At 45.7% G+C, this 25,588-nt stretch overlaps 2 protein-coding genes and 1 long non-coding RNA gene across 5 annotated transcripts; 2 read left to right on the top strand and 1 right to left on the bottom strand.

Moving 5' to 3' along the window:
* The first annotated feature begins 7,109 nt into the window (after window positions 1-7,109).
* Window positions 7,110-12,271, top strand: LOC104697747 (keratin, type I cytoskeletal 9-like). Of its 2 annotated transcripts, XM_010412764.3 has the most exons (9): window positions 7,111-7,807; window positions 7,896-7,978; window positions 8,579-8,735; window positions 8,988-9,149; window positions 9,427-9,552; window positions 9,748-9,974; window positions 10,262-10,560; window positions 11,014-11,115; window positions 11,957-12,271. In XM_010412764.3, the coding sequence occupies exons 1-9, from the start codon at window positions 7,187-7,189 to the stop codon at window positions 11,980-11,982; spliced, it is 1,803 nt and encodes a 600-aa protein (XP_010411066.1). In that variant the 5' UTR covers window positions 7,111-7,186; the 3' UTR covers window positions 11,983-12,271. The 2 variants fall into 2 exon arrangements, with proteins under 2 accessions (XP_019149406.1, XP_010411066.1); XM_019293861.2 differs by lacking the exon at window positions 11,014-11,115 and having other exon boundaries at window positions 7,110-7,807.
* Window positions 12,171-17,132, bottom strand: LOC109146397. Of its 2 annotated transcripts, XR_002048387.2 has the most exons (3): window positions 16,955-17,132; window positions 16,434-16,521; window positions 12,171-15,910 (listed from the first exon to the last, which is right to left on the bottom strand). It is a non-coding gene; the product is annotated as an uncharacterized LOC109146397 (long non-coding RNA). The 2 variants fall into 2 exon arrangements; XR_002048386.2 differs by having other exon boundaries at window positions 12,171-16,521.
* Window positions 17,133-18,701: 1,569 nt separating this feature from the next.
* Window positions 18,702-24,451, top strand: LOC104697746 (keratin, type I cytoskeletal 13-like). Its single transcript, XM_010412763.4, has 8 exons — window positions 18,702-19,474; window positions 20,251-20,333; window positions 20,777-20,933; window positions 21,533-21,694; window positions 22,045-22,170; window positions 22,389-22,615; window positions 23,348-23,688; window positions 24,128-24,451. The coding sequence occupies exons 1-8, from the start codon at window positions 18,773-18,775 to the stop codon at window positions 24,151-24,153; spliced, it is 1,824 nt and encodes a 607-aa protein (XP_010411065.2). The 5' UTR covers window positions 18,702-18,772; the 3' UTR covers window positions 24,154-24,451.
* The last annotated feature ends 1,137 nt before the right edge of the window (window positions 24,452-25,588 follow it).

Genomic DNA, 25,588 nt, shown 5'->3' with positions numbered 1-25,588 from the left:
AAACTGAGTTCCTTTTGAACACCAGGTGCTGATCCATGAACAAGGGGCACCTAAACTGGTCAGGATCATCCTGTACTGGGAACAAAGCTGCTTTGCCAGTGGGAGCCAGAGAATGGCCTCGCTGACCTGGCAGGTCTTGTCCAGCTCTTCCCTGTTGTCACAGCCTGAGGCAGGTGTTGCCCATTCCTGTGTGACACAGGAGGAGTCAGACAGGCCAGCAGAGCTGGAACTCATCAGTGAAAGAACAGTGACAGAAATTGCCGTGCCAAGGCTCAGGCAGGTGTGTATCCACACACAGGTACCACCTTAGCAGCCACCTCTGGTGCACATCTCCAGCTTCTCTCCAGATGTGTCAGGTGTTAAACTGGGAGATGTGGTGGTGCTGGGGAGCATGATGTCTGTCACACACGTCTCAGCAGGTGTCTCCTGGCCCCACCTGTCTCCCGGACTAGTGCAGTGTGAGCATGTCCGAGTGGTGCTGCCCCTCGGCAGAACGAATCCCACCTCCTCTGTGTCAAACCACTGCCTGGGGGGGACCCTGGGGGCACAGTGCCCCTTCTCCTGGGTGCCTGTCAGCAGAGCAGCAGGTGCTGAGATGGCAAATGTTCTCAGCAACCTCCTCTGCTCTTCAGATAGCCAAGGCGTGGTTGGACATCCACAGCTGTGCAGACACCCACAGGATGGGAAGAGCTGATGGCCTGGAGGCCGTTTTTGTACCTTATGTGACACGACACAAAGAATTCTCACACCTAAACACGCGTGAAATCTTTTGGACACCTTTGCCGAGAAATTAAAAAATATTTGAAACATAAAAGCAAATTCATTTCCCCAAGCCCCGCTCCTGACTGTGCCACACGCGTGCATAAGAGCATTTCTGCCGCTGCTCTGGCCGGTTTCTGCGCCGCAATAAGCCGGGAGCCGGGACGGGGCAAAGGGAGGGCGGAGTTTTGGCTGTGAGGAAGCGGAGAAGGGACAACAGTGATCCCTGGCGGCCGGGACGCGGCGGGGACGGGCGCTCCCGGAGCGGCCGCGCCGGGACCAGAGATGCTGATCCCGACAGCGGGGAGGAACTGGGGGTCCTTGCCGGCAACACCGCACCATCGTGGGGACGGGCCAGGGTCACCTCCTGATCTTCCCAGACTCGAATTTCTCCCTGCAGCTGCCCAAAACCTTGAACAAAGCCCCGGAGCTGCTGCTCGCTCCTCCCAGCAGAACAGCGTGAATCAGATCCTCCGGGAGCAAGAGGCAGATGCTCATCAAAACTAAAATCCTGGGAATTTGGCACCTGAGTTTTCACCTTCTGCTCCATCGGCACTGCCCCTCTTGTACCACAGACTGAAATAGCTACCTGAAGCACCTGTGAAAATACTTACACTGGGTTGGGTTTGGTTGTTTTTCCCAGAGGAAAGAGAAATTTAAAATACTGTCCTGGGTTTGTTTTGTTTCATTTTATTTTGTTTTTTCCAGAGGACAGAGACATTGAACATGCCTGAGAATACAGGGCAAAACTGGCCAATCCAAAACCTGTCCAGTCTGAACCGAGTCTGAAGCACAGGTTTGCCATTAGCACTGTATTTCTGTATTTAAAGTCACATTAAAATTTGGAATAATTAGCTGAAATAAAGCTGGAATAATTAATAATCCTGACTGACATGCAAATGCTTCTTGTGCTGAAGAACAAGGAAATGGAGAAAGTGCCTGGGAAATCTTGGCACTTCCCAGCTCTCCCCATAAGGTGTCAGCTGTTCCCAGCTGGCAGAGCCAAAGGGAACGCTGACCTGTCAGTGTCCTGGTCCCGAGCCCCCGTCCTGGCCCCGGCCTGTCCGGTCCCTGCTCTGCCCCAGATGTGCAAACACCGCGTTACCGGAGACCGAAGTCTGAGATTCTGCCAAAAGCGGGATTCACATTTTCCTAAGAAGCTCAGAGACACTAAGTTTGTGGATGCGCTAATCCTGACGGTCTAAGTGGAAGTAGTTGCTGTTAGCCTATCCAACAGAAGTACAATAATACGTGATTAAAATAAGATTATATAAAAATGCATTGATCCAGTCTGCAGCAATTTCAGCCGGGTCCAGCCCTTGCCCAGCCCTTGCCCTGCAGTGGGGTGGGCAGCGCTCCCTCTGTGCCCCCGAGCCCTGTGCCCACCGAGCCCTGTGCCCACCTAGCCGAGGGATCCCGACACATTCTGCCTTCCACCACACGGGATTATTTGGAGATGCAGGAGCTGAATGATCCCCGGCCCTGGGCTGCTCTCTAGAGGGCACTCGGCTCCCACCGAGCTGCCGAAGGGCGCCCTTCAGGCAGAGGCGAGCGGCAAAGCCGGAGCTGGGGGCTTGGCTCATCCCCTCCCAGCAGAGGCAGCCGGGCGAAGTGGTGTCTGCGGGATGTACTGGGGACACCCCAGTGCCGCAGAACACGGAACGCGCTACCAGCCCCGGCATCCTGCTCCAGCTCCACCGGTATTTAATGGTCACACTCGTAGTGAGGCTGAAATGACCCGGTTCTGTGCGTGACTGTTCAGGGATGGTGCAGGTGTCCCCCTGCCTCCCACAGACCCCAGATGTTCTCCGGTGTGGGGGTGCGTGGGATGGACGCCAGGCTGAAACTCGCTCACCTATCTGCTAATACCTGTTTGTTTTCCAAGCGGCACTGGAATGTTTTGCATTGTGTTGCTAGGTGGGAGCACAGTGAAACCCAGGGTGGCCTCAGGGGCTGTAAATGTGCTGTAATGACCCTTTCCTAATGAGGGTCCTGCCAATGGAGCAGCAGTTGAGACCCCAGAGAGTCAGCTGGGCCAGGAGCTGTTTAGAGCCACAATGAAGCAGTTCCAAACCAAAGGGTTTGTGCTCTGAAAGTCTCTTATGGCTCTGACTCACCTAATTACTGCTCCTATCACAACCACCATCGCTCTGTTGGGTGGTGGAGCTTTTGAAGGTGCTCTTTAATGTTTCATCACTACTCGGCTCTGCAATAGCGAATGAGTAACAGATCAGGTAGAATGCAGCCAGGAATTATGCTTTTTCCTGAAGGAAGGATGTTTGCTGGATTGGACACTCTTGACTGCCCTTCCCTGGAGGGTAGCAGGTCACCTGCCCATGCCGAGTCCAGCTCTAACTGACCAGTGGGTGAACATGCTGCATTAGGACCATTTGACACAACAGGGACAGATTGCAGGGATATTCCCTGTGACCACACACCTTGGGGTGTGGGTGGACGCCAAGATTACACCCTGTCTTGCAGAACAGCGCAGGAGAGGCGGGGTCTTACTCTCTCACTTCAAAACAGATATTTTAAAACCCTTCACTTAAAAAAAGCCTGAATAGTTTTTGGCATAAAGGAGTCAGAATCATTTAGGTTGGAAAATCCCTCTGAGATCCTCAAGTCAAGCCCTTCACACAGCACTGCCAAAGCCACCACTTGCAGGTGATTTTCACAGAATATCAGTGAGATCTGAAACCATACTGTATGTTCTGGGTTGTGGGAACGAACCCAAGCACACTGGTGAGGAGCCCCATGCCTGGATGTCGTGGTTTGAATGAGGCACCATCTTTTGACAGAATTATTTCTAATTACAAAAATACAGGTATAGAAAATCACACTTTTCACTGGAAACTGTTGGAACTGACAACATTTCAACCTCAAATATTTCTGGATGGAACTGCTGCCAGGCACCTACAGCTGTGCCTAGTGGGGAGAGAAAAAAAAGATTCCAAACACATTGTGCCCTCACTACAGAGTGAACAATTAGGAATTGTTGGGTAGAAATGACTTTTTGCTTAGAACTCTCAGTAAAGGCCACTATTAAAACAATAAATATGATTGAGCTCCAATATGTTACAACTGATCTAAATCAGATTTTCAGTTTTCAAACATCTAGCTTTTTATTGGATAAGAAAAAAATCCTCATCATTTAAATTTTAATGGAGAAAAGAACAGTTTCATGCTAAGTGTCAGGCAGCTGAATCTCACTGGAAGAAGGAGCAGAGTACAAACAAGAATGATGTTCACCTTCCAACACAGTCACACCGCACGGCCTGGCTTTCTTTTCTACTATGGAGAAATCCTATGGGGTTATCCAGTGTTAATAAAACTACCTGATGATCATATAATGGGAGTTAGTTTATAACATATAATTACGATAATGAGTCATATTCCCCAGGTAGATATTTCATAGTTTTTCTCTGTGTAGCAACGTACAAGAATTGAGTTTTCCTGACAAGACCTGACCAGAAGTAGGAAGGATGGAAAAGGATCCCAGTGAAGCACCAAAAATGCGGACAATAGTCCAGTTGTGACCCCACAAATGTGCTCAGCAGCCTTGGTGGTTTCTCCCAGACACATCAGTGGGGACGGTGTGGATGTGGAGCTGGGAAAGGTGGTGCAGGGGGGTTAAAAGGAGCCGGTGTGTGCTCACCCACACCCCCAGCCTGAGCTATGCCCCAGCCCCTTTCTGCTGCCACACTCCCAAAGGAAAAGGGCTTCATTCTCCCGCAGCCTCTGCTTCAGTCAGCACACATCTGGGTTGTGCAGAGCACACAGGAACCCTGCCACTGAAATGCTGAGTGAATTCCTGCCCATCCTGGGACAATTCCTGCCAGCGCTGGGTGAGCCGTTCAGGCTTAAATAGTCCACCCTCCTCTTTGGGCAGGAGCTCTAACAGTTTCATCACAGGAAAAGGGAGAGGCCTCATTGCAAACAACTGTGGTGCCACCTGCCTCCAAGACATCTTTCTCCTCCTCCTCCTCGTCCTTCTCCCTCCCCCAGTCTGGCTCTGCCCAGGTTTTGGCTCTGCTGCAGTGAGCAGCACCAGCCCCAGATTCTGTGACGTTTCACTGTCCCATTTCACAGGTACCCCTGCAGATCCTTCCAGTTCCTGCAGAGTTGATTGCAATCGCTTTTATATGAAAGTTTCCCAGCCCTCCAGCTGCACTTCAGCAGCATCTCTGGATTTTGCTGGAAACATCATCTAAGATCACACAGGAAGTTCAGTGTGTTGCAAGGGCCTGGACAATACTATGAGACATAACTGCAGACAAAATTACCACCTCATAAACTTCATAAAAGCTTCCACCTTACAGCAGCTCTGAAATAAAACATTCCTTTCAGGAACCATTTGTTCTATAACTTCTATCTCTGATCCTGGCCAGGATTTCCAGACACGATGAATCTGTCAGGCTTCTTCAGTTTTAAGGAGCTAAGTTTCATTCTTGAAGTATGTTGCCTGCTCAAATTCTAGGGAAAAAATGGCATTAAATCTCTTTTTCATGTATTAAAAATGAAGCTATGAAGTTGCACACAAGCATCCTCACTGATATTCAAACCATCAAAAAATGTTCTTTTGTTAAGGGAAGACAGGAAGGTTGGTCTTCCTAAAAGGAATGACTGATACAAAAGACGCAATAAACATCTTTGCAGGAAAAAAAAACCAAAACAAACCAACAAAACCCTTCTGCAGAATTATTCAGAACAAGATACATTTGTTTCCATGTCCCTGTATCAGGGGTGTCAGCAGCTGAAAGCAACAGTTAAATGGGACATAACCCAGCTGCTTCTTGAGCCAAAGTAGCTGAAAGTATAGAAGAGAATTTCATTCATTTAGGGAGAAAAGGATTTCTCACTGGAGAAAATTGTCCCCCAGGCTCCACCAAGAGTTGTAGTGAACCATTTAAATTCCTACAATGCAGGGAGGCCTTGCTCCCTCAGATGTTTCAGAGATGAAGTGGAGCAGCAGGTGGAATGTGAGACGTCCTCTGCGTGGGCCAGGGTGTGCTGGGAGGGGCCTGTACCAAAAGCTGTTTCCATAAACAGCTGCTGTAACAAACAAAACTTAATTAGCAACAACCACCATCACAAAGGCTAAGTGAGAAAACAATAATATCCCAAATCAATACAGGAAATTGGGTATCACACAAGTTCCAATTCTACAAGGTGCGACAGGTAACAGACTGGGATTTGCTAAGGATCACGGGCCCGGGCAGGAGGAAAGGGGTGAGAGGTACCCAGGGCAGAAATGTCACAGTCTGAGGCTCAGGGTGCTGTGAGGACTCCCAGGGCAGATGTGCAGCTGAACTATCCACTGCATTGAGCAAAGACCTTAATCTTAAAAGATCCTAAAAGAAGAAAATGGAAGATACAAATATTTCCTACTTTTGTTCATGCTGTGTCTGTGAATGGAAAACAAATCTGAAGAAAAAATGCTATTTTGATGTAGTTTATTGACTTAATCCAAACCAGAAACTTTACCTTTCTCCTCCAGGTATTGTATTTGTGCTGCATAGAGAAAACATCTTGATAAAATTCTGAATTCCCATCAGGAACATGACCAATGACACTCCCAGGCACGTCAGGAGAGACCAGCCCCAAGCCACAAAGCTTTCCCAGGTCTTTCAACCATCCTGTACCTGCAACAACCTGCCACACTTCCTTCCTTCAGCCTGACACAGAGCAGTTCTGTAGTTGTTGTAATACCATTTTTCATAATTAATTTGTTATTTATAAAACACAATTACAGAGGTGTGATTGAAATAATGGCCGACACGTGATATTTCCCATTGTTCACTGAGTTTTTATGAGATACTATAAAGAAGTCAGAGTGGTTCTGTGTACCTACAACATGCATCCTGCAATAGGCTTTCTAAAGGCATAAAGCAATAAAGGACTAAAAATAAGGAGCATACAGTATAGGATAACCATAAACCTATGAAAATATCAGTTAGCTATAAAAAAATTAGCCAGAATTCCTGACAAATATCTGAGCATTAGAAGAGAGACAGGAACATCCATTGCTGTTCTGTATTGTGGCAGTGTGTTGTTGTGCTGAGAGGGATGTGATCAGGATGAGGTGAGTGGGATGAGTTTGTTTCGGGTGACTGTAAGCCAGTGCACCAGATCTCAACAGAGATCTCCCTAATTCAGAGCCACCCAACAGAAATTACATGTTTTGTGTTAATAAACAAATGGTCACAAACACTTAGAGGAAGGGTTAAGCTTCCTGACACTGCCAACATCTCCCTTTGGCAAATTAGAGCTTGCAACTGCCCATGGAAAGCAGGTACTCCCTTCTACGGCGACACCCACTGTCTAAGGTATAAATGCTGAGGAGGCCAGCTGGAACTTGGAGCTATGATTCCAGAACAACTGTAAGACCAGCTTTGAGTTTTCAGCTGAGTTATTTCCTGCTGCCACTATGAGTTGCAGCTCCAAGCAGCCCCTGAAAAGCTGCCTGCGAGGGAGCAGCGGTGGAGGGGGTGAAGGGAGCAGCTCGCATTCCTCGGCCTCCTCAAGGACAATTACTTCCAGGACGAGTGGTGGTGGCAGGTTTTCTGGCAGCAGTTGTGGTGGAGGAAGCTCCCGGAGCAGCTGTAGTGGGGGAAGTGGTGGTTATGGCAGGCGCAGTAGCTACGGAGGAGGAATGAGCAGCAGCAGCTGTGGAGGAAGACTGGGTGGTGGATGCTATGGAGGGGGAATGGGCCACAGCAGCATGGGAACGGGCTTCAGGTCAGGTGGGAGCGGCTTTGGGGGAAGGTTTGGAGGGGGCTTTGGTGGAGGTGGTGCTGGTTTCAGTAGTGGCAGCTTTGGCAGTGGTGGCTTTTATGGAGGGAATGTAGGAATTCTCTCCAACGACGAGAAGCTGACCATGCAGAGCCTTAATGAACGCCTGGCTTCCTACATGGAGACAGTCAGGAACTTGGAAAAGGAAAATGCTCAGCTTGAACAGTTAATCAGGGAATGGTACCAGAAGCAAGGCCCTATTGGCCCAAAGGACTACAGCCACTATTACGAAAAAATTGAAGAACTTCAAAAACAGGTAGGATGTTCTTTGCCAGAAGAAGTTTAAGCATTGACAGACCGAGAGGTTCAGGGAATGTTTTCCTAACATGTTGTTTCTCTTCTAGATTCTGATTGCAGCTGTGGAAACCCACAAGGTACTTTTGGACCTAGATAATACAAAGATGACTGCAGAAGACTTTAGAATAAAGTAAATATATATTGCTCTTTTCTGGGCACTGACTTCCTTCCTCCTGCTTTCCTGAACTTAGTTTCATAGATTCATTCCATAAACAAATATCAATCCACGGGGACTTGGCTTCCTCCTGCTTCTGTGGCAGCACAACTGAAATAATTTGTGAAACTTCAAAATTTTTAATTTCTAGAGTGATCTTTGACAGAAATGCTGCCTATGGCTACAGAGCCAGAGCTTTAAAAAGTTTTATTTTTAAGAATATAAAAATTGGGATTTTCTGCCACTAAAATCAGGTTAACCAGATAGATGGAACCCGTACAAAGTTGCAGTAGAAAGAGATGAAAGAGCACATAACATATTTAATATTAAAAATTGATATTAATATTAAAATTTACATTTATTTATTATAAAGAATAATAACTTTATATTATTAAGTAATATAAATTATTAAATGTTAAGTACTGGCTGATGATTTCCTGATTGTTGAGAGATGCTCTGAAGTACAGACACAAGACTGATACTGGAATAGGTGAACTTTTCCATAAATAATGTTAGGAGGAGGGGGACTGAGGTGCCAGGAGCAGGGCTGACCTCTCTGCACTGTCCCTGGCGCAGGTACGAGATGGAGAGCGGGCTCCGGCAGAACGTGGAGAGTGACCTCAACAGCCTGCGGCCCTTGCTGGATAACCTGACCTTGACCAAGTCCGACCTGGAAATGCAGTTTGAGTCTCTGAAGGAGGAGATCATCGACCTCAAGAAGAACCACGAGGAGGTAAGAGCCAGCTCCTTGAAACGCACACTGGAGATGTGGGAAGGTGACATCCTGTGCTCAAAACACCAACCAAGGGGCAGGGCCAGGCTGTGCCACGGTGCCCCTGAGCTCAGCCCCCTCAACAAGCAATGACTGGAAAGGCAAGGCCAAATAATTGCAACACAATCCCCCCGAATATAGATATAGATGTATATATGTCGTTGAAAGGCTCCATTTGTGTTCACTGTCCTTGGGCCTGGATTTTCTCTACAGGAAATGAAACTGCTGCAATCCCAGTCCAATGGGGATGTGAATGTGAAGATGAATGCTGCCCCAGGAGAGGATCTGCTGAAAAAACTGAATGAGATGAGGCAAGAATACGAAGCTATTATTCAGAAAAACCGTGCAGAGGTTGAAAAGTGGTACGAAGGCAAGGTAAATGGTGACAGCTCTTGGTAAGAACTTCCTGTAGAGGAATGACACAACATCCATTGCTTTTATGAAATAATGGTAGAGTCCCTTTGGTCAAAATGAAGTAAATCACAAATGGGCTTGAATTGTTCTGGCAGAGCCACACAAGCAAGTTTAACAGCCCCATTCTACCAGTGGCCCTTCTGCAAATTGTTGTGTTCCAGATGGTTCCATGATAAACTGCCATGTTGGCACTGTAAGTAAAACTCAGAAACTCCAATTCTGTACATTAATTTTTCAGATGGAGGAAGTGAGTCAACAAGTCCACTCAAGTAGCCAGGAAATGGAGGCAAGCAACCAACAGATCTCTGTGCTCAGACGTGAATTTCAGAGCCTGGAAATTGAGCTGCAGTCGCAGATCAGTCTGGTAGGTAACAACTGCTCCTGATCCCTGATTTGCAAAGAACTCAGGAGCTTCTGCGATGCCAGGAGGTCAGCTGTGACATTCAGTGAGGATCCTTGGCGCATCCGACAGCACGTGGGATTTTTCTCATGTTGGGCACAAGAATGATCTAATCCTGCCACATTCCCCTAAACACTGCATTTTGTTTTCCCTTTGCAGGTGGACTCTCTGCAATCCAACCTGGAAGACACGGAACGTCGCTATAACATGCAGCTGCAGCAGATCCAGGGCATGATCGGGCCCTTGGAGGAGGAGCTGGCCAGCATCCGCTGCGAGATGGAGAGCCAGAACGAGGAGTACAAGATGCTCCTGGGCATCAAGACTCGCCTGGAGCAGGAGATCCAGCAGTACCGGGTGCTGCTGGAGGAGGGGCAGCAGGGCATTAGGTACAGACATCATTTAATTAACTTTTCATCGATGCAATCAGGAAAAGAGGATAGCAGCAAAATTTGTCTTAGGGACTGGTGCAAGTGATTAATCATCAACATATTTACTACAAACACAAGAATTAACATGGAATCTAAATCTTAGCTGGCAGCACAAAAAGCTGTACTTCTACAAAATTATTTAGAATTGCAGTTTGCCATTTCTTCCCCTAAGTACCATCCAGAAGTGCCATTATTTGGAAAAATGAAAGGTAAGAAAGAAATGACACACCCCTTCCTCCTTACAGCACTTCACAGGGAGGAGCTGGCAGTGGATCTTCAGGAGGAGGAGGTCATGGAGGAAGTAGTGGAGGAGGAAGCTGTTGGTCCTCAGGTGGAGGAAGCAGTGGAGGAAAAACTGGAGGATCCTATGGAAGATCTTCCTCTTCTGAAAGTGGAGGAGGAGGGAGTGGAGGAAGAACAGGAGGAACCTGTGGTAAAACTTCAGGTGGAGGAGGTGGCAGTGGTGGAGGAGGAGGGGGTAAATCCTGCCTCTCCCGCTCTTCATCTTCCCAGTCCCAGCCTGGCAACTCTTGTGAAAGCCCAGGTAAAAATGGAATTAAAAAATACATCCTGCCATTCAAGATTCTCTCTGAATAGCAGGAAAGGATATAGCAACTTCCTCCCAGGAAATATTTTTGCTATTTTTTTCCCCAATCTTGTTTTAAGGTTACTCTGACATTTGTTCTTAGACAGTGACAAATCAACATGAGCAGCATGAAGGATGGCATGAAGGGTTGTGTCAGAGGATGGGTGAAAAGAGGAAATGGAGGGGGAAAAGGGAAAACAGTGACAAATCCAAAGTATGCAAGGAACTAGGGAAGTCAGAGGTTAGAAATGTGACTGGCATCAAGCAGGGGTTGGTTAAAGCAGGGTAGAATAGTTGGAACACTCCAGATATTTAAAATATAATGGGCATTGGCTGCAAAATACTGAAGTAGCAAAAGATGGAGAGTGACCAAAAGGTCTGATCCATCTGATTTCCTGGCTGTGGTTCCAGGAGGTGCTGAAAACATGAAGCTCTGCCTGGAAGGAAACAAAACACTGGAGAGGGGGGCAACCATGGAGGAAGTGTCTGAAGCCATAAAACACATGAGAATGGGTAAGGCTCCAGGTCCTAGCAGCACCTCAGACAAAAGCCTGAAAACGGAGCAGGAAGATGTAATTTTCAGAAAGGTTCAATTCCACTTTTGATTTTTTATGAAAAGATGGAAAATGGTCCTGCTCTGAGGTTTCCATTTATTTCTTATAATGACCAGGTTCAGTCAGGCTCTGTCCCAAACACAGTTTCCATTGCAGACTGACAGTCAAGACATGAGAGCTGGCTCTTGCCCAAAGGGCCTGAAGCCATCAGTGCAGACAGCAGAACACTGCACAGACACTCCTGATGCTGAAAACAAGGCAGTGAATTCAGGAGGATTTTGTTTCACAGAAGATTATTTGGTAAAATTTGGTGTCAATGAGCTCTAGTTTTTAAAAGCCTCCTCCACAGACATTGCAAACTCCTCTGTAAAAATTTACTCCTCTGATCAAACATCCCCTCTGCCCTGCAACACTCCAACATATATTAATGCTTAGTAGGGAGGATTAAAATGTATTATGTGCCATCGATCTTTAACTTATAAAAATCTGCTGTAAATATCTGTACACACATAAATGCAGATTCCAAGTTCATCTGTATTTGGTTTGTACTGCTGCAGCCACTCTAAATTTAAAGTGATTTGCACTCCCATGGCTGAGAACAGAACCAGACCAATGTAGTTAATTAGTAAATCTGCACACACACCGTACAAACTCAGGTCCAACACTGTCTGGACCTTTCCAGAAGGCTGGGAACAGCCCTGGTGCACTGAGAACTGCACAGGCGATACTTACAGAGTAACATAAGGTTTCAAATGCTGAATTCTTCAAAGAAATTCTTGCTTTCCTCCATCTTTCAACAGGGAGTTTTAGAAAGGTTGAGGAGTGATCAGCAAGACCAGCATCTTCCACTGCACCGCCTCCCAGTGAGGCCTTTGGACCAAGCAAGACTCTACTGAGCACGGCTGAACACACCCTGCCATGAGCAGGAGCGAACACTTGGCCAACTTACTCAACACTGCTCACTCCAGGGGCTCATCAGAGCTCTCTGGATGTCCTGTCTGCTTCTTCCATCTGTTTCTCTTCCGAATCACTGTTACCTGAGTTAATCTCTACCGTGATTGGTGTTCCTGTGGAATAAATAATAAATCTTTGCTTCTCTCTGATGCAACCAGAAATCTATGTCTGGTCCAAGTCCCTTTAACAGAGATTTTTGTTTGAATCAGTTACAAATATCAAGCCCTCCCTGTGGAATACACAATGACGTGTCAGATTACCCGTAAAACCCACAGTTTTCAGTGACATATTCACCATTTAAGACTCACTGGGCGAAACTTTGCAGTCTGCACTGCCAGGAGCAATGCTCTACTGGTCCCTGTGATATGGAAACTCAGTCAAAACCCTTCTGCTATTGACTTCTATCAGGGACAAGAGGGTGGGTTTAAGGAACTGACTATTCCCTATAAAACCTCTTTAAAATATTAGCTCTGTTGGGAATTTCACTTGAAAATAACCCAGAAGGTTTCTCACACGACACCTGCTCACAGACACATCCTTCTTCCTGTGCGCTTCTCCCCTCACCTGCTTAAGCCCCAACAGAACTATTACTCTATGATTACTTCTCTCAGTTTTACAACCACAACGTTTGTTTTTTCCCTCTGAGGAAGGCATCACCCATGGGAGAATGTTGGGAAACACAGACTGAGTGGGAGACCGTGGGAATGGGAATCCTAAACTCCTGAGTTCCAGGCAGATGTGTGCCAGTGATTCACAGTGTTGCCTTATGCTGGGCTCTCAGCCACGAATTAATATTGGAAAACAAACAAAAAAAATCTAATTTTTTTTCCCTGACCAGTGTCTCTCTGGGGGCTGGAGGAACCAGCTCACCTGCATGAAGGACTCCTGCACACACAAGCACGTGCTGAAACACCTGGCCTGACACCACAGCAATGGTGGTGATTGTTTGCCTGGACACCCCGAACTCCCACCTGTTGCAAAATCACCTTCTTCATTTTTAACCCCTTGCAGTACCGCATCACACTTGTCTCTGTTTTGCTACCTGTCCCCTGAGCCTACTTTCTCCAACTGCTCTGCTCATTTTCCAGTTCTGGCAGGTGGTGACAGCTATTTCTCAGACCTGTCTGTTCAGGGTACTCAACTAGCAGCCCAAATTAAGGAATACTCCCAATCCAGGAGCCCTGCTTCTCATACCTCCCCTAGGGAGCCTGCCAGATTAACCTCAAAAACGTTCCTGCTCAGTGCCTGCTTCCTGGCTGTCCCAGGGTGATTCACAGGCCATCACCTGGCCTTTGGCCTCACAGTGACACCCAGGAGGCTGTTGGGGTGGTTGGATACCATTTACTTGAAGGAGCAGCCTGTCCATACTGGAATTCGCTGCTCTGTGCCACTGTGGTAGCTCTGGGCACCACTGGCACCTCTTACTCCGGTTCTTCTTTCCAAAAATATAACTTACTTTTAGTATTTTACTGCTGGTTATCTAATTCTCAGGCATCTCTGCATTTAACCTTGCAGAAGAAATTCCCCTGAATCGACCCCTGGGGGAGCAAAGCAGAAACTGGAATTTGGAGCGTGGCAAGGGCAGTGAGGCAGTTGAGGGGCTGAGAACCCAGCACTGAGCACAGACACGTACGAGGATGCAGCATGTTGCAATACTCAGCACAGTTCTGCTGCTGATTTAAATGCTTATTTTGATATGTTATAATAAGTAACAATTTCTGAGCCATGAGGATAAATAATATAATACTACTACTACTACTACTTTTGCTACTCAGCATTGATTGTACTGTCTTCTTCCTTACCTCACATCTGTGGCTTTCTTATCAAGGTGTTCTTATAATGTTTATACACTTAATGAGTTTCCATCTACAATGTAAATCAGCTTCCTAATATGGTTTATTGCATGTTATGGTATATGACAAAATAAATACAAACCACCAATAAACTCACAAAATCCCCTTCTTAATCATGGCATAAGCACTCATTACAGACAAAAAGCAGACTAAAATTAGATGGTTTCTTACCAGACCTAGGAAGAAAATGCCAGTTTGAGGAGTCTTTCCTTTTTAAATTTTGCATTACAAGATCTGCACCTGGGTTATCACTGGCACTTGCTTACTGAGACAACAGACTTACATGGAGGAACAGAGCTAGAAAACCCAAACCATTGCAAAGCAGGAATAAGAAATACAACTATTGTAGTGTCAGGTGTCAAAGCTCAGGGCAGGCTCAAAGTGGGGCAGCAGCAATACTGAGGAGTGAGGAGAACTTTGCACTTTTTATTTGCATGCATTTCATTAGTCATTAATCAGCATAATAAGCTTTAATTTTATGAGCACAAAGTGTTGCAATTCAGATACTTATCTGGTGTTCCTATTAGTGCTCTGAGAAGGCAGTTGCGGTACGTGTTGGAACAAGTCCTTCAGAGCAACCTTAGGCAAAACCTCATGTGCACACACTCCTGCATGTTTGGCTTCAGAGCTCCCAAGCAATCCATGTGTCCATTTGAAGGCACAGATGTAATTTCCAAATTGCCCGTGTGTATATTGTGCTGATGTCTCTTTTGTTGAACATTCATTGTCATCCCTGTTAATTGCCAAATGCTACCCAGGCCATCTTAATGGGCTGCAGAATGAGTAGAGCAAGTATGTCATGTCACTGCGCTGGGGGGAAAAGGCAGAGCCCCCCTGGGCTGTCCCCGAGCGTGCAAATCCTCCACAGAGCTCAGCCCAGTAGGACATTCCTCCCTGGGCCACGCTGCAAGGGAGGTGCCACAGCAGATGCCATGGATGTCCTCCTTCCCCACCCCACATGAGCTGCAGCAACAGAATGTGCCACACCAGTGCCTCCACAGGCAGGCCGGGATCCCAGCCTCCATGTGCCATCTCGCAGGACACTGCACTGACCAGAGCCATGCAGCTCCGAGGGGCTCTGAGGCTGCACAGTCCAAACGGACCAAGGCACCCAAACCCCAGAGAGAGGCAGGAACCTTGGCAGGTGTTCTGACCATGCCCTCCAGCTGTTCTGTTTTGGTACCAACAAAAAGAATTATTCCAATCTAATTGCCTTCACCCTGGAGGAGACAGGGGAAATGACAGTGGGACCACTGTGATTGTGGCTCAGAAAGTGCTAGAAATGCTGACAGCTGACAGGAGGGAATTAGCAGCCTGCCAAGTGCCCCCAGCTGTGGGGCACTCACACCCTGACCCACAGCTCTCACAGCTACATGGCAAAGCCCATGTGTGCATTTTTAGGATCTGAGGAACAGCTGCTCTTCCCATTAGCCTCCTTGCATGGAAGGCTCAGGTTATTCTGCACAAAAGGTTGTGCTGGAAGAGTGCTGGAGGTGTTAAACTTCACAGGTGAACCCACTGCTGCCTTAGGAGTCCTTGATTACTTTGCTGGCTCTAACCTAAATTTATTCGGAAATGACTGATTTCACTAGAACAGTCTGAGCTGAAGCAGGAATGAGGAGTGAACACCATCTCCAAGGTGAAAATAGACCCTCTCTTCTTACAAAAATTTCTGGTAAGAGTGATGGGAAGAGGTCATTAAATAGATTAAAAGCATAAACTCTAGCAGTTGCCTGAGGCATCAGAATGACACTGAATTAAGGAGAAATGTTCCAGTTTTTCAGCACACAGACACAAAAGTGAGAACACATTTTCTCCAGGTCTGTTTGGAACGCAGCAGCTCCAGCCTGTTGGAAAAGTCTCTCAGTTTTGCAGCATGGGCTGCTCCCAGGGTTTGTCATCACTCTGGTGATTGGGAGACACTTCTTTGATACTGATCACAGAGGCCTGATTGAAAGGAAAACAATAACAGGGAGAGAGTGAAGGAACGCTGGCTGGGCTGAACCGTGGCGTGCTGAGCCGGAGCAGAAGTCAGAACATTCTGGCACTCTGCAGGCTGGGCAGTGCTGGTGGCTGGAGTAATAAAGGTCCTTACCCTGCTCCCATTGGGAAACAGCAATGTTATATAAGGTATGGATGCTGCATCAACACAGAAACATTAATGATTCAAATGTGCATCATATATGGGAAAGAGACAAAGTCCTAAAGCTGACGGTTCCTTTTTAGGTAATTCCCTAAGTTCACATCATCCATATAATACATTAGAGAAAAGCATCAGAGAACAAAAATCTTTAAAGGCTCTTTTAATGAGCTCAGAAATGAAAAATTCATCCTGTCCACAGAACAGATCTTCTCTGGCTTACAAGTATTTGCAGTCAGTTATTTAATAATCAAAAAATTTTTAAAAAATCAGCCAGGAGGGAATTCAGTGTGTGCAACTTAACAGGAGGATGAAGTATTTATAGTTCACCTGTATTTTTCAGGCACTTCAGTGTCCTGCTCCAAAGAGACACACAGTGACTGTGACAGAAACCAAACATCTCAAGGGCAGTTCTCAGCTGCAGGAATACATATAAATAGATATAAATAGATATAAATAGATTTTTTTTAAATATATATATAATAAATATATATATAAAATACATAAAAATTATTTATAAAATAATATTTTTTTTTTCCAAGCCTGCAATAAGACTTGCTCTTATCAGAAGAACTCTCCAGTATGGACAAATCCCTGCAGTGAATAGCTACACATGGAAAAAGACACCAATAAATAAAATAGGAAACCCTGTGGGTTCTCAGAAAATACAGAAACAGATTAAGAGATTATTTTGGCAATTTTTTACTCTTCCTTTAATCATTCCAGGGAATTTTGTGTTCACTATCACTAACAAACCCACAAATCTTCTAGCTCAGCTATGAAAAGCATCTCTAAGGAATATCCCTGGAATCACTGATGGGAATTTGGACATGATAATCAATTTTACTCACCGCAGCAGAGTTTGTGACAAAGAGCCTCACTGACCAAAGCAACGTTACCCAAACCCAGAGGCAAAACAGCACAAAAAAAGAAAAAACATTTTGCCTATAGCAAACTCCATCTTTCTGCAGCAATAACAGACTGCACTAAAGCCCAGAAACTGTTTATGCTGCTGAGGTGTCACTACCAGCCTCCAGCTGAGAATCAGGAGAAATTATTCCATCACCAAAGTGCTTGGAATCTTTCATCATCTTTCAGCCATTGAGAGATCAAATAGCAAGATAAAATCGGGAGGTTTTGAAAGCGATTGTGTAAGCAGCAATAGAGCAATGCTGCCACAGGCATGGCACAAAGGCCAGGACAATGGATGTGGTCAGAAAATGCTAAATAATCCTGAATTTACAATCAATATCCCACCAAAGTGGCCTTTGGAAAGCAAGGACTCTGCTGCATTGACATCTCCAAGAGGTCTTGGCTGGGACAAGGAGAGCAGAGCACAAATGGAGTTCCTCAGGCGAGCCCTCTGCTCCTGCACCTGAGGTTTAAGGGAGATTGCTACATTTCACAGCTACCTACAGTCATGAAAGGCTCCACAACCCCACAGAGAGGAGATGAAGACATTTCAGACAGAACAGAGCTGTCACCGGGAAACCGTGCACGTTCTCCTGGGCAAACTGGGACCATCTATACACACCGGGTGTTGTGCTGTTATTTGCACATCTGCCTTCAGACATCCTCATCTTTGGCATCCAACCTACCTAGTGAGGATGGAAACCCTTCCATCCAGAGGCAGCTCCTGGGGATCAGGGCAACACTGAAGTGTGGGGTCATTTCTTTTGTGGTCTCAACGTTCTGATTTCTACTGATTTGTGTAAAAAGTCCTTCAGCCTTTCTCTCAGGATGCTATTATAATCTCAAGGATCTTTGCTTTAAGAACAGTAGATATAATTACTTTATCATCTACAATATATGACACATTAACAATAGAGAGAGAGAGCTGCTTTATATTAAATGATAAAAAGTCTTCCCACACACTAGTTTTTAAATCATTGTCTGCAATAAAACAACTTCTGATTGGGATACAGTTGACTTAAAAATACAATTAAAGCATCCTTGATCTTTCTTCTATTTTAGATCAACAGTGCTTTAGTGAAAAAAGTCCAATATTATTTTTCTCTTTGAATCCTAGGACTTGGCTGGCTGTGTGCTGCCCTAGCGCTTTCTTCACAAAGGAGGGATTTTGATTTTTAAATAAGAATCCCTTTGCACTGCTTGAAATAGCCTGTTCATATTAAATAAGATGTTCTCTGAGTGCTGGCAGGGATACATGAGTTGGAAAATCTTTACAGACAACTCACACAATCCTATTAATAAAACTCTTGCACTAGCACTTATGATGAGAAATGGAACATAAGCTGTGTAGAAAATCTTAAATGCACAAAATTAGAAAGAGCAAAAGAGAACAAACAACCGTCTTGAGCAGTAGCAGCTAAAAAACGTTAGCAAAGAAAGTACCTATTCCAGAAAACACTAAATAAAAAGAATGTTGCCCAAAAAGAAGTGAGATGTTCAACCTTAACCAAGCCTCAGAAGCCCAGCCGTGGGCTGGATTGCCTGAGATAGCTGCACAAAAATACTGTTCAGCAAATTATTCTTGGCACAAACAAAAAGTTTGGTAAATGCCCTGGGAGAAGGAAACACCCTGATGGTGACACCCAGTGTCAAATGTATAAATAGAGAGAGCTGGGGATGAAAATTTGCAGTCCTGAAGCTTATCAGGCTGTGTAGCTAAATTTGGGGTTGCGGTTTGACTCTTCCCTGCTGTCACCATGAGCTGTGGCACCAAATCTTCGAGCAGTACCATTAGAATTAGCAGTGGAGGAGGAGGTGGTGGTGGTGGTGGTGGTGGTGGTGGAAGATGCAGTGGTGGAGGTGGTGGAGGGGGTAGGTCTGGTGGATACTCCTCGGTGTCCTCGAGAAAATACACCTCTTCTGGAGGCAGCGGGGGCTTTTCTGGGAGAAGCTTTGGTGGAGGAGGCTCCAGGAGCAGCTATGGAGGGGGCTTTAGCAGCGGCAGCTGCGGGAGGATCAGCCGCAGTAGCTATGGGGGGAGAATGAGTGGTGGTAGTTACGGAGGAGGAATGAGCTGTGGAAGTATGGGAGGAGGATTTGGATCAGGAGGGGGTGGATTTGGGGGAATGGGAGGTGGTTATGGAGGTGGTGGATACAGTGGAGGTGGATTTAGTGGCTTTGGGGGTAGTGGTGGCTTTGGTGGTGGTGGCAGTTATGGTGGAGGCAGTTTTGGTGGCATGGGCTTTGGGGAGGATTCTGGCTTGCTCTCCACAAACGAGAAGTTGACCATGCAGAACCTCAATGATCGCCTGGCGTCGTACATGGATAAAGTGCGACGCTTGGAGGAAGAAAATGCCCAACTTGAGCAGCTGATCAGGGAGTGGTACAGAAATCAAGCTCCCTCTCAGAACAAGGATTACAGCCAATATTACAGGACAATTGAAGAGCTGCAAAACCAGGTATGATGTACTTTCACTAACTTGGAAACGGTTCTTATTGGAATGGCACTTTCCTCATGCAGCACAAGGTCCCCATTTGGGGTGATATTCCCCTTCCTGTGCTTTAGTCAGGAGGCAGAGTGGTGTGGGGATGTGGGGACCAGCTTCTGTCTGCATGTTCTGGCACACGTCTTTGGTGCAGGAAGCATTGCTGGGTGCAGTGGCAGATCAGCACCAGTGCCCCATCACGTGGCCTGTGCCATGCTCCCTTCAGTGCTGGGCTGCTGCTCGCTCATTCTTCACTCTTGAACAGCAGATATAATCCTTGCTTGTGTCCTGCTATTACTGCCATATTAATTGGATATTTTTGTGAATATACAGGGTGAGCCAGCATGTGCAGTTAGTCTCATTCCAGCCCTCAGCCATTTAAGTCATGTATCTCTTGCATGAATGTGGCTGTTCTCAAATGTAATGGAAATTCTGCTATTCCACTGTTTTTTGTTGCTTGGGGTTTTTTGCTTGTTCATTTTTTCTTTTTTGAATATGAAGAGTTTATTTAGTTATCCTTTCCAACAAGGTATTTTTAATGGGTATCTGTAAACAAAAATTAACAGTAAAGGCACTTTCTTTTATCTGGAAGCAATAAACTCATCTCTCTCAGTAGCTCCTGCAGATCTAGTCAGGCTTGACATTGCCATAAACCCCTTCTGCAAGGTGCTTGTGCGTAAGTGTTTCTTCTCTCTGTTGTCGGACTGAAAAGACAACTGGCGGAATAACACCTGCCCCCTCCCTTTCAGATTGTTGGTGCAAATGTGGACCTTAACAGGATGCTTCTTGACATGGACAACACCAGAATGACTGTGGATGACTTCAGACTGAAGTGAGTTACTCCCTTCCTGGCTCCATCCACTTTGCCTCCCTTTATCCCCATGAGTTTCCATTGAAAATTAATCTTTGTAAAAGCTGGAGACTCTTGGATCCAATGACAGAATAGAGAATTGTTGGGAAAAACATTCTGAGAAGGATTGCTTTGGGTTTTCATTATTATTTTTCTCAAGGCAAGTTCCTGAAGAGACACATTTAAGGGACTCCATTCTAAGTTTCTTCTTCCTTGCATGTAGATTTGTAAGCATAATCCTCATGGTATAAATCTCACAGAGAGAAACTGTACTGAAATCAAACAAAGCTATTGGAGACAGAAAGAGAATGGGGTCCTTCCTTTTAAGAATTGACCAGAGATGTAAGATGGGAACTGTCCATAACTGAGATACCAAACAAAGAGGTCTGGCAGCACTTTTAGTCTCTTTCTTGTCTGTCATTCAGGTATGAGACTGAATATACTCTCCACCAGAGTGTGGCAAGTGATATCAATGGATTACGCCCACTTTTGGATCAACTGACTCTGTCCAGATCTGACTTGGAGACACAGTTTGAATCCCTGAAAGAGGAACTGATCTTCCTGAAGAAGAACCATGAAGAGGTAAGTTTCTTCACACTTCAGTAACTAAAGGCAACACAACACTCCAAGAATTTCCCCTAGCTTTTTCCACCAGTAGTAACCAGGTTTTGGCCACTGGTTTTGATCACCCAACTTGTCACAACATGGCTTTGATTTTGAGGATTGTGTACAGTGCATAGCTGCCCACAGCAGGTCTCATGAGACACCAGGTCAACATGTGAGACCAGGGGGATGAATGGCTTTCAGTACCAACTATAGTTTGCTTGCTGAACTCATGGAAGGAAAATTGGATAGAATATATAGAGGAGTCAAAAGAAAGCATTTGTACTCTCTGCAATGGGATTTCCCACTGAGAAGAAAAGATTCCCACAAAGAGCACACTGCATAGAATTCCTTACCACCCTGTGGAGGAAGCACCAGGGTCACTGTGCATGTGGTGCCTGGCTCTGAGCACTGGAGCCCCAGGAATGGCAGAATTGTTCCATGGCAAGAGCAGGCGAGGCCCTTTCGCTGGAGTCATGGGCTGTGTGAGGATCTATGTCCTTTTTCTTCCCTTTACTTGAACTGATGCCACTCTCTCCCTTTGAGAACCTCATGGGGGTTTTGTGATTTTTTTTCAGGAAATGAGAGGACTGCAAAGCCAGTCTGGTGGAGATGTCAATGTGGAGGTCAATGCTACTCCTGGCATTAACTTAATGGAAAAATTAAATGAAATGCGCAGCGAGTACGAGAGGCTCATTGAGAACAACCGGAAGGAGGTGGAAAGCTGGTATGAAACCAAGGTAAAGCACAGGAGGGCTTTGGTAATTAAATCTTTCACAAAGTACTGGACCTATTTACAGCAGGTGAAAGGCAACTTATCACATGTTATTTAAGGAACAATAACTTCAAATTACTTATAGTTTCCTGTAATAGGTCAGTCCTGGAATATCACCTATGTGGTAAAGCAGGTAGAGCCTCTGTATTCAAGCAGCCAGTGAATTACCAGGGTGTTGGCAGAGTGGCTTGTGGGAAATAAACAGTCTGCATGGCATCTTTATTCTTATGAATTGATTTCTTGATGCTTTTATGATAACCCCACAATGTTTTCCAATTATCAAAAATGCCTCAATTTTGTATGTTAATTTTTCAGATGGAAGAAGTTAATCAACAAGTCCACTCAAGTGGCCAGGAGATACAATCGAGCAACCAGCAGATCTCTGAGCTGAGGCGTGAATATCAGAGCCTGGAAATTGAGCTGCAGTCACAGATCAGCATGGTAAGGAAAGGCATTTGCTTCACCTGTGACACAGTCTGTATGTGAGAAGAAGGGCTACACCCAGCAAGTAATCCATCCAAGGAGGATGGGATACTGGATTACTTCTCTTCAAAGATACACTTTTTTCTGAGGATCTTTGAAGATCTCCTGTTTTCCCACAAAAACAAGTTAAAGTCACCACATTCCCCTAAACACTGCATTTTGTTTTCCCTTTGCAGGTGGACTCTCTGCAATCCAACCTGGAAGACACGGAACGTCGCTATAACATGCAGCTGCAGCAGATCCAGGGCATGATCGGGCCCTTGGAGGAGGAGCTGGCCAGCATCCGCTGCGAGATGGAGAGCCAGAACGAGGAGTACAAGATGCTCCTGGGCATCAAGACTCGCCTGGAGCAGGAGATCCAGCAGTACCGGGTGCTGCTGGAGGAGGGGCAGCAGGATCTTGTGTACGTACTCTGACAGAACACGGCGCTGTGTGGCACCCAACTGCTGGGTCAGTCACCGGCAGGAAATTTAACAGTTGAGACTTGCAAAATATTTTGTACTGAAATGAGACTGATGCAGATGTCTTGGCCAATCACCTCCCAGGTGTGAGATATTTCATTCTGTTCAGAATATAGCTCATGTGAAGAAAAATTAATGCAGAAATTCTGAACTACCGATTTGGGGCTGGACAGGGAAACCCATGTAAAAGAGCCTGGTTGCAGAGAAGCCAGGAACTGAACAGGCAGGAAAAGACTGTAGGCAAAAAAAAAAACCAAACCAAAACAAAAAACAACCAAAGTTTTCCAAACCTTTATAAAAGTTTCTGAAAGTTCAAGCTACTTCAGCTTCACTTATGCAGTGTGCCAGCTTCTGCTTGGAAGTGGTGCCTAAAAGAGTAACTAAAGCTTCATTCTCTTCTGATTTTGAGCCATACAGTGATGTATGTGCCAAATATTGCAAGAAACCCCTAGGCAGAATGTGGGAAAAGCAAAAGCTCTTGCATTCAAGTTGAAGTTGAAAAAGAGGATCATGTTTGGCACTGCTTCAGTTGTTTTGCTGTGCATGCTGGGTTCTAACCAGCAGTACGACCCAGAGAGGTGCTGGCTCCTGGGCAGCAGCTGCAGCTCAATTGCCTTCACATGGCAAAGTGATATTGATTAACTTTTTTTCCCCTTCTTTCTCTCTCGTTGCAGAATCCCATCAGGAGGAATGGGAGGAGGCATGGGAGGTGGTAGAACTGGAGGTGGTAGTTATTCTGGAGGAGGAAGAGGGGGAGGTGGTAGCATGAGTGGTGGATATGGAGGTGGTGGCAGCGGAATTGGAGGAGGAATGGGAGGAGGAACTGGTGGAGGAGGAATAGGAGGAGGAAGTGGAGGAATGGGAGGAGGAAGTGGAGGAATGGGAGGAGGAAGTGGTGGTGGATGCATTGTAGGAGGAGGAGGAGGTGGAAGAACCTCAGGAGGCATCAGCAGTTCCCACTCCTACTCTTCATCTTCCCAGTCCCAGTCCTGCAGGAGTGGCGGTGAAAGCCAAGGTGAGAACTACAGTATGGGCACACTGTTCTCTCAGTCACATCCTGACTAATTTATACCAACATACTCTTCCAGAGGCAAACAGTACTGAGGATAAACTAAAATTTCTGGGAAATGTTAGATTTACTGTTACTAACAATTCTTTCCTCTTTGTGTACAAAGGATCAACTCCACTTCCAGAGCACACAGTCCATTTCTATTCCATTTTGTGGATGATATCAGCTGATCCTGTAATTTAACCCCAGCTGGTTTTCTTCATCTGTCTCATTCTCTTCAGAACCTCATAAATCCCACAGCCTTTGTTCCATGCTGGAATTCTCCTTTATGCTTTTGGAATGCTTATGGTCACTCCCACACAATCCTAATATCTGGGGTATACTGGTGGCTCAGATGTTCAGTGCCAGCACTGATGAAGCTCATGCTTGCTTTGTTTCTAAACAGGATATGGAAGAAAATCTTTTGACTAAGAATATACATCAAGGATCCTCCAGTGCAAGACCCTTCAAAAAGAAACTGGCCCAAATCTGCTGCATTCCCCACATTCCCAAGGAAAGATGATGCTCTGAACAGCTCCTGGGAGTTACACATGCCACCTCTCCCCCTGCCCTGCATGCTCTGTGCTGCTTCTGCCCACAAAGCTCTGCAGCTTCAGTCACTGGCACTTAAACTGCTGCTTTACAGATCCAACCTGTTTGGTACTCAGGTTGTTCTGAATCAGGAAAATATCTCTAATAAAATTTAATTTCTGTCTTGATGCAACCAGAATCCTGTGTGGGGTTTTTCTTACCTTCTGTAGGTGTAAACACTTAAAAAAGAAAACACAAAGCCATGCCAAGACACACCTCCACGTAGAAAGGTTGATGATACACTCCAGTAGTTGATAACAAAATTTAGAGTTAAAACACTATTTCTGAGCAGTCAGGCCAGATCAGAATCTTCTTGGGCTGTGCCTTTGTTTTTTAATAATGTGTCAGATATTCTCATGAGCTGAGCTCTGAGACCCAAGAGTTGAATATCAGCCTTAAAGAGACTGCAGAGCCTCAGTGCTCAATGACTAATGGTGTTGGCAGCACATGTGTCCACAAAGGAACACACTAATAATGACAGAGCTGTGGTTGTAAAACGAAACAAATGTTTCAATTCACAAAACCTTAACCTGGAAATGCACAGATAAGGGATCTCGGTTTGAAATTATAAGAAGTGAAAGGGAAATATAATTTACAGGAACTTTACAAAGTTCATTTCCATAAAATGTTAAAATTGACAGTAATTGCCTTTGACCTGTGAGAAATTAAGTACACGTAAAAGGGTCTAGAACGTTCTGTTTTGGATACAGCTACCAGAGTATCCCAGGACCTGAGGGGCCAAAATGCCAGTGAGGCTGCCCAAGGGGAGGGTACATCTCACCTGCACACAGCCTTGCATGCTGAGCTGCTGGTGCAGGGCTGCACGCAAGGGAGGGGCCTCTGAGGTTGAGTTGCGAGTGAAAGAAAATGTGGGTTGCACGGAAGTGGAGCAGCACTGCTGTGTAACACAATAGACGCACACAAGTATGGACTGAGAGACCAGATACAAAATCGATTTCCAGAAATACACGTCACACTGCCATGCAAACTTTCTCAACACTTGGAAACCGTTCAGGGAAACAGAAACACTTGACTCACACCAAGCCGAAGTGTGCTGGCATTGTGCTGGCATGAACGAGCCTTTGCAGTCTTGTTAAACAGAGTTTGTGCTGCATAAATGCTGCCAAGGACATGGAGCAGGAATAGTGAGATTCTGGTAATGCTGATTTCTCCTTCTTTGGTTTAGAAACTTGGACTACACACACACCATTCAGAAAGAGCCATGGTGTTCATGGTAAATGGTCTGAGGATTAAGAGTAATGAATTGTGCTTATGC

Source organism: Corvus cornix, chromosome 27, assembly GCF_000738735.6.
Source record: "Corvus cornix cornix isolate S_Up_H32 chromosome 27, ASM73873v5, whole genome shotgun sequence".
Lineage (NCBI taxonomy): Eukaryota > Metazoa > Chordata > Aves > Passeriformes > Corvidae > Corvus > Corvus cornix.
Note: the sequence above shows the minus strand (reverse complement) of the source record. Positions and strands in the feature narration are given on the sequence as shown.